This window comes from Notamacropus eugenii, chromosome 1 (genome assembly GCF_028372415.1).
Source record: "Notamacropus eugenii isolate mMacEug1 chromosome 1, mMacEug1.pri_v2, whole genome shotgun sequence".
Classification (NCBI taxonomy): Eukaryota; Metazoa; Chordata; class Mammalia; order Diprotodontia; family Macropodidae; genus Notamacropus; species Notamacropus eugenii.
The window spans coordinates 724,404,678-724,418,863 of record NC_092872.1 but is presented as its reverse complement, the minus strand read 5'-3'; the positions used below and the strand labels follow the sequence as shown (position 1 = coordinate 724,418,863).

Here is a 14,186-nt window from a genome sequence, read left to right as displayed (position 1 = left end):
AAACTAGGGGAATGCACCAAAGATGTAGAAAAAAACTCAGCTCTTAATGACATATTTTTAAAAAGAATAAACAAGAAAACAGGTACCACTGACTGACTTATCTGCCTATTTTCCTATCTATACAAAATCTTTATGAGGATCATCTACACATGAATGGAGGGCATCCTTGGTGAGGACACGTAAGGAGCAGGCAGACTTACCCAAGCACAGTAAGAAATGATTCAGAGAAACAGGAAACTGACCTTCCTAAAGTGCAAGTCCAAACATGTCACTCCCCTTCCTGGACCCTACCATTCAACAATGATTACTTGTTAGTCCCTATTACCTCCAGGATCAAACATGAAATCCTGTTTGGTTTCCAAAGCCCTTTACAACCTGGCTCCTTTCCACCGTTCTTACACCTTATTCCACTCCACACACTGGCAGTCTGGTGACAATGGCCCTCCTACTGTTTCTTGGACAAGACACTTCATCCATCCATTAACTGATATTTTCACCCAGAACTACCTCCAGCCTCTCTCTAGCTCCTCTTTTCCTCAGCTTCCTTCAAATCTCAGCTAAGGTCCTCCTTCTGCAAAAAGTCTTTCCCAATCCTCCTTGGTTCCTTCCCTCTGAGATGACCTCCAATTTATCTTGCTTATACACAGTTCTATTTGCATGTTATCTCTCCTCAACAGACTGTGATTTCCTTGGGAGCAAGGACTGGTTTTAGGTGTAATTGTTGTTGTCCTGCCTTTCTTTGTATACCAGGGCTTAGAGCCTGGCATACCACAGGTGCTTAATAAATGCTTATTGAGTGACATGGGGAAATAGGTACAGATTGATGGCTACTGAAATAAACAGAATCAAGAGAATATACACAACTGCTACATTATAAATGAAAAGATCATTTAAAGTAAGCTGACCTCTCAGAAATGGAAAAAACCATGAAAATCCCAGAGATCGTGAAAAACAGATCTATCTCCTCCCTCTCAGCACAGGGTGTGTTCGAGTCCTTTTTTTTTCTTTGTCGTAAGGGAGGGTGGGGAAATGACGAGCATAAACGCAAGCACCAAAAACACAAGCATCAAAAACTGTCAGGAGCTACGTGCTTTCATTCCATAGGACTCTGCCCCTGGAGTTCAAAGGCAAGTATGCTGTGAGGGCTGCAGTAGATGTGGGAGATAGGGATGGCTTGGGCATGTACAGGGGGAAAGAGCAGGGCCACCAAAGAACCAAGGTGAGGTGAGGTGGGGTGGGCCACACCAAAGGGACAACAAATTCACCTGCTTATGTCACTGCATTTGGTACGGAACTCAACAAAATAAACTGGCTGCCCTACGTAGCACAATGTTATGGGAAACACATTTTAATAGCTTATGATAAAAGTAAAAAAAAAAAAATCAAAGAAATCATATCCACTATTCCATAGAAACTTTAAAGGAATAATAATTTTTTTTCAAAAGATAAATTCATAACCAAGATGAGAGAGAGGAGGTCAAGGACAAATTGCTCCAGATATCATCTCTCTGCAAATTCCTAGGTTACAAGTACAAAAAGCAACATCCCAATTCAGAATCCTTTAAACATTGATACAAAAATGGAAAATAATATAAACAGGAAAGTGCCCAGGTACTTTCTGCCAAGAACTATACTCATTTTCCCCGCCCAAAGCAATCAGGATTAAAGTGACTCACCTGGGGTCACACAGCTAATAAGTGCCAAGGTGTTTTAGGCTGAATTTAAACTCAGCTTCCCCTGAACGAAGGGCCGATAATCCATCCACTGCGCCCCCTAGCTGCCCTGTAAAGAACTATACTCATGTTCAACAGGAACAAAAGAGGAAAATGTGATAGCAAATTGTTAAGAACAAGCATCCACCAAAGGTGGAAAGTGAACAAAATAACCTGAAAGTCATGGAAAGCATCAGACATCTTCCATGAATAGTTTTTCATATTCTGAAGTTTCTAAAATGTGGGCAAAAGGGTTATTTTTAAGACACTTATTAAGAAAACCCGAACAATGGTGGGGAGGTATGCCAGCATCATCAGCGCTAACATTCTATACAGCCCTTGCAGCGTGCCAGATCCTGTACTAAGCGCTTCACGGTTATGACCTCATTTGGGACTCACAACCCAGAGAGCTAGATGCTATTATTATCCTCACTTTACAGATGAGCAAACTGAGGCAAACAGTCGAAGTGACTTGCCCTGAGTCACATAGCTAGTAGTGTAAGGCCTAATTTGAACTCAGGTCTTCTTGACTCCAGGCCTGCTGCTCTCCCCACTGCACCACTTAGCTGCCCAATAAATTTAAATCCCTGTCACAGCTCTGCCTGCCAGTCCTTTACAAATGTGTTTCCTCACCTAGAATGCACTGAATTTTACTTGAATGAGTTTGCCAAAATAAGTCGCCAAAGCTAGAGTGACACAACAGATAATTCTTTGGTTTTGGAATTGTTATACTCTCCCTTCCAGAATTCTCCACTTGAAGGTACCAATCCCATTGCAGAAACCCCAGACAGTGTTGTTGTTCAGTCATGTCTGACTCTCCATGACCCCATCTGGGATTTTCTTGGCAGAGATGCTGGAGTGGTTTACCATTCCTTTCTCCAGATCATTTTACAGATGAGGAAACTGAGGCAAACAGGGTGAAGTGATTTGCCCAGGGTCACACTGCTAGTAAGGTGACAGGCTGGATTTGAATTCATGTCTAACTGACTCCAGGCCTAGTCCTCTATCCACTGCATCTTCTAGCTGCCCAGCAAAACTCTTGATTTAAGTTGTAATTGAATCAAAAAAGGACAATTGGAAGCTCCAGGGACTGGCTTTTGTCTTGCTTAGCATCAGCCTGTCACATAATAGGTGCTTAACAAACATTTATTGACTGACTCCTGAAGTGAATTAGATGTTAAAGACCTAATACATTTTTCAAGTAAAACTTAATAGTTGCTTTAAATGTCATATGATTTAACTGGTGATGTTTGACCTTATAGTCTTGGCTTTAGCTCTGTTTTGATTTGGGGCATGGCTAGTCTTGTGATGGCATTTGCTCAAATAAAGGAGGTATAATTTAGAGAGCAATATTTATTTAGTAGGTGAGGACTCAGAAGTAAAGGAATACAAAAAGTACGTTACTATCTTTCAGGAATGGTCTGCACCTGAGGAGGGATTGAAGTTGTTCAGTCATTTTGGTCATGTCTGACTCTTTGTCAGACCATTTGGGGTTTTTTCTTGGCAAAGATACTGGAGGAACTTGCCATTTCCTTCTCCAGCTCATTTTACAGATGAGGCAGAGTTAAGTGACTTGCCCAGGGTCACACAGCTAGCAAGTGATTGAGGCTGGATCTGGACTTGGAAAGGTGAGTCTTCCTGACTCCAGACCTGGCACTCTATTCACTGGGTCACCTAGCTTCCCCAAGTTCAGCTAAAATGAGGAGAAAATATTACCCTTCTCTACCTCTGATGGGCTTTGAGTTTGGCTTCATTCAAGCTGAAAAGAAAACTAAATGAAAAATAAATACTTACTAGAACAACGGTATTTCATTTTTTGCCCTTAAAGCAAATCATACACAAAATGAATCATATGAACTGGATCACAGAAAGAAGACTTGCCCTGAATTCCTGGTCCAGGTCCCATCTCTGAGGTTAACCCTCTATGTGTCCATGGGCAGGCAAGTCACTTCACCATCCTCAACCAGAAAATGAAGGCGTTGGATTGGATGGGCTCTGTTCTAACCCAGACCTAGCTCAGGCCACTCCAGTGACTCAGCCTCAGGATTAGAACATCATGAGATTCTCATGGACCATCAAAGTTAAAACTATAAATTTGCTTAAATATCTAAAAGATTAAAAAAGGATACAATCCCTTTCAGCTGCAGATCTAGGATCCTGGTTAATTTAGTTCTGAGTCTTTTTAATAAAGGTAATAAGTTTAATACGTTTCAGTAGCAGAAATTGTATTTCTTCAATTCTCCCCTCTGACTGTGCACTGCACTATCACAAAGTGACAGCATAAGAGAAAAAAATAGGCATTTAACTCATTAACAATAAACCAAACCCTAAAATCACAGCATTAACCTAATGTGGCCAATTGTCCATTTATGACAATATGGCTGAGGAAAACTATTTCACCCACCACTGTGTTTTCAAAGAACTAATGATTATAAGGCAGGGTATTCTAATAGAGAGAGTGACTTCTATATTCAGATATCATATTAACATTCATTCAACTATCCAATCAGCAAGCATTTATTAAGCACCTTCTATGTTGAAGGCAGTAGGGATACTAAGGGAGAACTAAACAGTCTCTGCCCCCAAGGAGCTTACATTTTACTAGTGAAAAGTAACACTGCACACAAATAATACAAAACAGATACAAAGCAGCAACACTGTACACAAATAATACAAAACAGATACAAAGCAGCAACACTGTACACAAATAATACAAAACAGATACAAAGCAGCAACACTGTACACAAATAATACAAAACAGATACAAAGTAAATGCATAGTCATTTCAAGGGAGATCAAGAAAGGCCTCTTTATAAAAAATGGGACTTGATCTTAACCTTAAAGAGAGCTAGGGTTGAGGAGACAGAGGCAAGAGGGGAGCGAATTGCAGGCTGATGACCAGCCTGTGCCAAGGTGTGGAGTGGGAGACAGGCAGTCTAGTATCGAGAAGAAAAGCAGTGAGTATGAGGTGGAGGCTAACCAGGAAAGGCTTCAAGAGAGAGAATTTTATTTTATCCTCCAGACAACAGGGAACCCAAAGCTACTTTTTTGGGGGGAAGGGAGAGAATGATCATACTCTCACTTTTAAAATACCTATTTGACTGCTAGTGGAGGGTGGTTTGGAGGCCACAGAAGAGAATGGAAGCAGAGAGAGCAATTAAATGGCTATTAATGGTCTAAGCAAGGATCATCAAGAGCTGGACCTAGGGTGGTTGTATTATGAATGGAAAGAAGGGGAGAGATGAAAGTGATCTGAAATAGAACAAAAGACCATTGGCAACATATTGATACTGAGGTTGAGGAAGAGTGACAAATACAAGATGACTCAGTGAGAATCTGGGTGTCAAGCAGGATGGTGGTGCTCTTAACAGAACAGTGGCATTAAGGAAAGTGATGTGTCTGGGGGAAAGATGGAATTCCATTTTGGACATGCTGAGTCTGAGATGCCTCCAGGACATCCAATTTGAAATGTCCAATAGGCAGGTGATGAGGCAGGTCTAAAGTTATGGGAAAATATATGTGCTAGATATATAGAACTGAGAGTCACCGACATAGAAATGATCATTAGACCCTTGGCAGCTGAAGAGGCCACCAAGAGAAGAATAGTAGAACAAGAAGAGTAGGAAAAAAATAGTAGAAAAAGGACCCTAGAAAAAGCAATCGGAGACATCCATGGACGAAGACTGAGAAGTAGGAAAGAGTAGTGTCATAAAAAAACAGGGAGAAATACAAATTGGGGGGGGGGGGTAGTTAGTGGTATTAAATATCACAGAAAGATCAAGAAGGATGAGAACTAAAACAAAGTCATCAAATTAAGCAATTAAGAGCCCATAGGTTGTAACATCAGGTAGAGCAGTTGGAGTTAAGGGATGGAGTTGGAAGGCAGACTGGAATGAGTTGAAAAGTGAGTTCATAAAAGGAGAGGAAAATCACATTAAGTTTGAGGAAACTGAGTCAGGAAAATACTGCAAATCAAGAAAAAGAACCTAACTCCTAGGCCCAGACTCCCTGTAAAACTTCTAGTCAGTCACAAGTAAGCCATACAAACAAAATCCACTGCAGTGATCTTCATATGGTTTTTTTGGCCAAAAACTACTTTGGCCATTTGATAAAATTATATAGATCATCCTGTTTCTGTGGGCTCCTTGCCCTTTTATCCCACTCTATACTCTGATATCTCACTTTCCCAGAGACTCTCAAATGTTTTATTTGCACAGGCCCCCCCCCCCCACCAGAATTGTTAACTCCATCTCATTCCTAGAAAAATAAATCTTCCAGTTCCTACTTCTCACCTTCAGTCCCTGACATTTTAGTGACCTATTCTCCCCTTGAAGATCCCAACACCACAGCAGAGACTCCAGGTGCCACTATGCAAAACACCAACTTAAGTAGTAATCAACTACTTAAGAGCCCTCAGCTCCACCACTAACTTCCTTGTCTCTTAAATTTCTCGCAGGGCACATTAGCAGAGGGTTGTTGAAATCAATGAATTTCTCCTAACCTTTTGAATACTGGACTACAAGTCAGGAAATCTGGGTTCTAATACAGGGTCATCTAACTTCGAGTTCCTCCTTCTGCAGAATATTTGGGTTTGGATTCCTTGCCTGACCCCTGCTAACTGTGGGACTAGTCATTTCCTAAGCCTCCTCATCCATAGATGGGGAGTCTAAGCCTTACCCCAACTCCCTCCCTCTCAGGCTGGCTTTGCCTGCCTTAAAGCTCTATGTCAATAAGAATTATCATTCTGTCCTGCAAATTACTAAACAGGTATGCTCACCTTTAGACCTACTGCTCCATACACATCCTACTGTACAAAAACCACAGCACCAAGATTCCCCTCCCTCTCCAGGGCTCAGTTTGATTTTTTTTCCATACAAAACCTTTCCATAAAGTGATTCCCACCCACAGGCTTCTTACACTTTCATCCCATCCTCTCCACACCTTTACATAAAGCTTTGCAGTTGAACAAAACCTTCAAAAGACTAGTCTGCCACAACAAACTCAAAATCGGACTGATTTTTCAGTCAAAATTGAAAAAGTGAAAATAACCAAAGCCCATGTGAAACCCATCGTTTCTGCTTTGTTGCACAGATTTGCTATTTGCTTTTCAGTATGTGTTGTTTCCTCCAACAAGAGGTAGACTCTGAGGAAGCAGGCATAGCTTGTTTTTTTATCCTTTAAGTCCTCATCACCTTAATAAAGGTGCTGGAAAAAATGCTTTGTTGATTGACTAAAAAAAAAAAATGGGAGGGACATAAGAGTTGAAAGCCCCTCCTACTTTAAATCCTATGTTCTTAAATTGTCTTTTAGGAGGAAAAGCGCATCTCAGAAAATAAACTTTCAAAAACAATTGAATTCTGTGACCAAAACTTAAGGTACAGTAATAACCATTTTGAAACAAATAAAACATTGAAAATTTTATTAAAGAAAATGTTTGCAATCAACAACTAGTCATTATCATGATGATTTCAGAATAGTAAAAGAAAATACATAAAATAGTTTTAGTACCTGTTTACTTATCTATAGGTTTATAAATATTTCTCCTCAGCTACTGGTTATGAATGCTTGGTTAACTCAAGTCTGTTTCCTTAACTCCTCCTCCCTGATACAAACAGGATATGGGCTGTTACAGTGGAACTGACATTTTCCAGTTTTGATGTGTTTTTTTAATGTATTACAAAAATAAAAGGTTGTCTGCACTCTCTACAACAATAACAAGAAAGTGACATCAAACTAAGATGCTTTTATTGTACTTTTTTCTGATTTGTTTTGACTGAATTCTTTTGAAATTGATTTTTAAATAACCTTTTCTACACATCTGATTCATGGAAGAGTTGCAAAAGAATGATAGCTAATACCTTTCCAAGAAGGTCTAACTGAAGTTAATACTGAGGTTTGCTTCAGTACAGTATTAGGAAACAATTTCACCAACGATGGTCTACTTTAAACTGGTCTTCATGTAAAAATCTATTAAACAATTACACAATTTTAGTTCTTATCCAGTTTATCTAAAGAAGCATAAAAATAGTGTAGGGTTACTAGAGGCAGTCAGTCACTAAGCATTTAAGTACCTACAGCAGGCCAGGGATATAGAGAGAACAAAAGACAATCCTTGCCCTTGAGGAACTCACAATCTAATGGGGGAGACAAATAAATAATACACACAAACCACATGTAGGATAAAAAGGAAATAACTATTAGAAAGAAGAGAAGTCAATTAAGAGGAACTGAGATATTAATAAAATTGAAGAAATTAATAAATTAATAATTAATGGTATTAGGAATATTTTATATTATTATATAAAATTTTATTATAAATATGTATGTTGTTTATAAATCATTAAAAATTGAAAAAATTAATACAATTAAAGAAGGTGATATTGCAATAACTTGGAAACAACTACATTGTTAAATTCTTCTTAGTCTTGATTCTGATTTAGAGCATTAGGGTTGGTTTAATCCATTCAACATTTTTCCAGTCAATCTTATTTGTTAAATTGGACAGCATTTCTTACTGGGCTGCTGGGAAGATTGGTTGTCTGCAAAATACTCTGAAATAATCATCACTGGCATGTTACATTTAGAGCAGGCTTTCATTTATTTGATCTTTACAACAACTCTGTGAAATAGAGAGGATATTATCTTCGTTTGAATTTAAGGAACTGAAGCTGTTTTCATTTCTCTGACTTAAACAGCTGGTTATGGTTAGTAAACAAGGATTAGTCATCTACTTAGTCCAGAGTTCATCCCAATTTTCTATCGAAAGTACTGACTGACAGATGCAATTCAGGATGAAATTAACTGACTCAATTGAAAGCAGAATACTGAGGGGTTATAAGATGACTAACACTCTAGAGTAGTGCTCTGTATTATTAAGAAGTAGGAGGCTAATCAACTCAGACAACAGTTAGGGATCCCCGATCCAGAACCACCTTACAAAGTTTACAGTGGAGAGCTGGGGGGTGGGAGGAAAAGAGGTCAGCCAACATTCAAAGAAAATTTTGTAGCATATTTTTAAAAAGTTCCTGCTGAAAAATATCAATACAGATGCAATAGCAAACAGCATCTTTGTGGTCAGATATCTAAATAGTGTTGTTGTTTTTTAAAAGGTAATTTTGCCAAGAAAAGAAGAAAACAATGAATGAAAGAAGGTGAGATCTATTTTCTCTAGCTATGAAACTCTCTTCTCTAAGCATTTCAAACAATGACTGAAAATGCTCAACTATCTCCACCTGACTCTCCAAGAAGCAATCTCACTCCAGTTCCTGAGGTCTTGTAGGCACCATGGGAAGCGATTATTAAATGTGTTCAAGAAAATAACTGCATGTGGCACAGATTGGCATCACCCCAAAACTCTGCCTACCCATAACTTCCAGGGAAGCTTTGTTCCTCCAACATCCCCTCTCTCACCCACTTCCCATTTTTCCTGATCAGAGCTTAGACTTTCATTTGGCTAGGAAAGATACCACGTCCTTAATACAGAGTGGTCTCTAAAGTTACTTTTCAGTTCCAAAATATTTTGCTTCTATGAAATCGAAAGTGAGGTAAAGGCAAGCATAGTGAATCGCTCAACAGCCCCACAGCCCAAACAAACTGCAGTCCCGAGGACGAATCCCACATGCAGTCCTGGGGTTGGGGGAGGGGAGACCGCGACAGTAAAAGAAACTGACCACCGCCGATCTTTGTGTCTAGAGTGTCCTGGCAGGGGATTGCCCTAGGGTTTCCTCCCACTGCCTTCTATTCAAAAGTACAGTTTCCTCGGCAATCATCAAGCACCCACAAGTCTCCAATCTAATTTTGATATTTTTTTTCCTGAACCTGCCAGTCCCCCACCAAGCTACTGTAGGGAAGTTTCCACGTGTATGGAATGAAAGAGTATTTCCAAATCGGTTTCCTCTAATGTTTTGTTATGCCTTTGCAGATGTGGATGGATAGAGGCAAGTCTATACATGTATGCTGCAGGGGAAATAGCAGCAGTCAGGAGAACCCTGGAGTAGCTGTGTGATACTGGACCATCCGCTAACCTTCTCTGGGGCCCACTATTCTTCCTAGATAAAAATAAGAAAATTGGATGAAACGATCTCTAAGCCCCATTCCCAGATAAGCATTTTAGGGCTCTTCTGCCCTGAGTTATTAACACTCTCTCCTTTGTGTTATCTGTGCACACTCAGCACTTCCCAGGAGAATGCAGAGGTAGGGATTGTTTCCTTTCTGTCCTTCTGTCTTCCAGTGCCTCTGCACGTGGTAGACGCTTAATACAAAATTGCTTGCTCAATTGTTGAACTGACCTAGGACCTCTCGGAGCCTATCTCCTCCTCTACCAAGTGGGGATGGATCACACAACATCCCCCCCAACGCTGCCGGAGCAAAAAAGCTGTGACAACTTCCAAGTGCTCCCATTCCCAACACCATTTCTGTTCCCGCCTGCTATCTGAAGGTGGGAAATCAAAGACAGCTGGTTCTAGAAGGCCTGGGTTCAAATCTCGGCTCTACCGCTTTGATCTTGGGCAAGTCGTTTGGCTTTTCTGGGTCTCATTTAACCCTTCGATGGTCTCTTAAAGTCTCTATCCCAGCAATAAATTGGGATGGGCTTGATAGAGAGGAAGAGAGCGGAGTCAGAGGATGCTAGTGTAGAGATGGAAGCGAACTCGGGGGCCTCAAGTCCAGCCCGTTTTGTTGAGGAGAAAACTAAGCTCGGAGAGGTTAAGGTCACACCGAGACAGCATTTGGACTCGGGTCGTCTGAGCCCGGAGCCCGTGCTTTTGCCCCCACGGCAGCGCCCTGAGTTCAAATCTCTGCTTGAGAGGTCAGCGGGCCCCCCTTGGTCTCAGTTTCCCTTTTGTGTACAATAGGGGGGAAGGGAGAAGGTCTGGACCCACGCACCTGCTGCTTTGCCGCAGCTCCTGCTCGTCCTCCAAGTCGGGCTCTCGCGGCTCCTGCTCGCCCGCGGCCGCCGGAAGCGCCTCGGCGTCCTCCACCGTTACCTCGGCGGCGGCCAGCGAGGGCACCGCGGCGGCGGCCGAAGTAGGGGCGGCCGAGGCGCCGAGGCCGAAGGCTGTCCCATCCTGCTCCGCCGCCGGCCCCGGGGACTCGGCGCTGCGCTCCGGGTCCGGGGCTGCGGCCACCGCGGAGGGGCCCAGGGCGGCCGCCGTCCCCGCCGCGAGTCCGAGCAGCAGCAGAGCCAGAGAGAGCGGGCCCCGGCGCGTCGCGCGCTCCATCAGCCGCGCCCCGCCCGCGCGGACATGGAGACCCCGCCGCCGTAACGAAGCTCTTCCCGCTCCTCCAGACAAGCCCCAGGCCGGGCGCAGAAGCACACGGCGGCCGCGCCGACACCCAGACTGCTTTGACAGTCAGCTCTGTTCCCCGGGCCACGTCTAAGGCCCGCCTCCTCTGCCGCCTCCTGCCGCAGAGGCCGCTCATTGGGTAGCCTCCTCGCCCATCTTGGCCCTCCCCGGGAATAGAGCCCATTTATTGGCTCGAATAGCTGTCACTCAGTGTCCTGGGGCAGAGTCTTGGGGGGAGGGCGTGCTTTCTCTGGTTGTCAACACGGAGCTTGCCAATCAAATCGTACTTGGAGCTCCCGGAGCCCTTCGCTCTTCCGGGTGTGACGGACCAATGGAAGACTCATCTCCCCACATTTTTCCTATTTGATTGGCGGTACCTTTAGAACTCGCGAAAATTGGTCTGCACAGGATTGGTCAGAAGCTAAATGATCCCTCCCCCTCAGGCTGGGAATTTGCAAGAATACAGAAAGATGATTGGCTGAAACTAACGCCACTCTGAGGGACGGAGGTTCTCTCCCTCTGAATGGCTGGAAGCATCACTTCATACGTGGCTGATTTTGACTGTAAAGGGGTGGGGCAGTGACCATGACATAACCTGGCAGTTCCCAGGTTAAAGGCAAAGTGGAAGGCGGAGTCCAAGGTGGGGGCGGAGCCAACCTTAAAGGAGTAGCAGCTCTAAAAAAATCTTAAGTTCCTATTATCCCAAGTACTTTATAGTCACTCCTCCAAGAAGGAGCCCATCTCCACAAAGCTGAGCAGCCCAGTGACTTTGTAACAGGAAAAGCACCTAGGAGGATCCCAACTTTGACAATGGCTGTGTGACCTTGGGTAATTCACTGAAGCTCTCTGAATCTACTCCATTGACTGTTAAATGGGTATAACTGACTCCCAGGGTGGTTGTAGAGAAAATGCTTTGTAACCCTTAAAGTGACATAGAAATACAAATTATTATTGCCATTCATTCATTTTCTGTACATCCAAGTTCTGCCACCATCTAATTACATTATCATCTAATCCACATCTCCCCATCTTCTCCACGAGAACTTTTATATAGCACCTACTATGTGCTGGGCACTTTTATCACATTTGATCCTCACAATAACCCTGGAAGGAGGTGCAATTATTATTCCCATTTTTCAGTTGAGGAAAGTAAGGCAAATGGAAATGAAATGAAAAATATTTGCTAAAATTTCAACAAAGTGTATAGTTAACAAGTCTGTCAGAAAAGGACACAAGGTTAGCTTGACATGACCCATTCTTTGATGAAGCCATGCTGGTTCTTGGTCATTCCCTTTTTAGATGTTCACCAATCATCTTTTTAATGAGTCTTAAGTCTAAAGTCGGAAGACGAGTTCAAATATGTCCTCACCCACTGTGTGACCCTGGGCAAGTCACTTAATCTCTTGTCTGTCTGTTTCTACACCTACATCCCAGCTGTTGTGAGGAACAAATGAGATGATATTAGTAAAGTTCTTAGTACAGTGCTTGGAACATAATAGGTGCTTAATAAATGCTTGTTCCCCCAATTCAATTAAATAAATGTTGATTAAGTGCTTTCTGTGTGCAGAGCATTGTGGGGGATAGAAATGGGAATAATTCACTGTTGTTGCTTCTGAGGAGACAAATCAAAGAACCATATAACTTGAGAGTTGGAAAGACCCCAATGGCCCCTCCACCCACACTTCAAAAAAATCTCTTACTATATCAAATCGTGGTCTCATCCAGACTCTTCAATAGTGGGGACGTCCACCACCATCCCTCTGTGGCAGCTCTTTTCCCTTCTGGCCAGCTGTGACCAAGTCTAAATTCACCTCTTTGCCATTTCTACTCTACGTTCCTAGAGCTGCCCTCTGAAGCCACAGAGTCTAATACCTCCTCCATCTAATATCCCCAAGGAGTCTTGAAGACAGCTGTCATGTTCTTCCACTCCAAGTCTGTTCTTCGCCTAGCTTCCCAACCCTTCCCTGCTTTCCTGTTTCATTATGGTACTCTGACTCTCATCCCTTTGAAATCTTGACATGATACTTAATCTTTTCATCTTTCCATTGTCTCCTTCTAGTCCTTTTCCCCCTTGTCCTATCATTGCTCATCCTTTTCCCAACTGAAACCCTGGGTTACCCCCACTATATGCCTTCTCTGCTGAAAACCACTGGACAAGGTCACACAGCTGTGCTTGCTGGGTCCCCTCTGCATTTGTCCTGACTGTTTCATTACAATCTTTTCACTTTTTTCTAATTGACTCCCTATCATATTCTCTACCACAGCTGTTCCAAACCTTCTCTTCTCAAACCAATTACACCAGACCTTTACACCTTCCTTCTCCCCTCATGAACCTGTCTGAGAAAACTGAGACTGTTGGGAATTCCCTTTTGTCCCTATTTGTCCCTCAAATCCCCTCAGCATCGTCTTCCTCTAGTCTCAGAGGAAGACATGGGCTTTTTCCTTGCCAAGACCAAACCTTCTCCCTGTGCTCTTGCTTCATTGCCTTCTAGAAGCTTGTTACTTCTATTGTCCCCTCTAACATGAATAAATACGACTAATGTTTATCTAGCGGTTACTATGTGCTAAGTACTTTACAATTTTTATTTCATTTGATTCTCACAACAGTGATGTGTTGACTCCATCCCATTGTTTCTCTCTGGGTATATCCCAAGCTCTATCTGGGGCTCTCACCACTCTCACTTTGGGTTCAATTCTTATCTCTATATAAGTGACACAGAGAGAGAGGGAGAGTGAGAAAACTCTTTCTTGAGCTCCAGTCCCATACTACCATCTCCCTGGACAACATCTCCTGCCATATGGCTCATCATCAACTCAAAGTCAACGTCCCCAAACCAGGATTCACAATTTTCTTCCCAAAGTCCACTCCTTTTTCTTTAACCTCCCTGTTTCTGCCAGTGGCATCACCATTCTTCCAGTTGCCCAGATTCAACTCTCAGTCTCCCTCAGCCCTGATACCCAATCAGTAGTTAAATCCTGTTTATTGTACTTCCACAACATCTCTGCCATAGGACCCTTCTCCTCTCACATCACACCCGCCATAGTTCAGAGCCTCATCATCTTTCACCTAGACTTGAAGTGTCCAACATACCATCTCACAACACTCCCATGTAGCCCAACCAGAGTAAAATATCATTGGGAAATATTTAACAAAATAAATAAAAATACAATAAAACATAAATAATGTTAA

General features: G+C 42.6%; 1 protein-coding gene across 2 annotated transcripts in view; it reads right to left on the bottom strand.

The window, feature by feature from the left end:
• Window positions 1–11,120, bottom strand: part of EIF2AK3 (eukaryotic translation initiation factor 2 alpha kinase 3) — a 75,542-nt gene extending 64,422 nt beyond the window's left edge. Inside the window, exon 1 of one of the 2 annotated variants that reach the window (XM_072636898.1) lies at window positions 10,596–11,120. In XM_072636898.1, coding sequence (XP_072492999.1) covers window positions 10,596–10,930 — 335 coding nt within the window. In that variant the 5' untranslated portion in view covers window positions 10,931–11,120. The remainder of the gene's footprint in view (window positions 1–10,595) is intronic. The other variant, XM_072636897.1, reaches the window with a different exon arrangement.
• Between the last annotated feature and the right edge of the window lie 3,066 nt (window positions 11,121–14,186).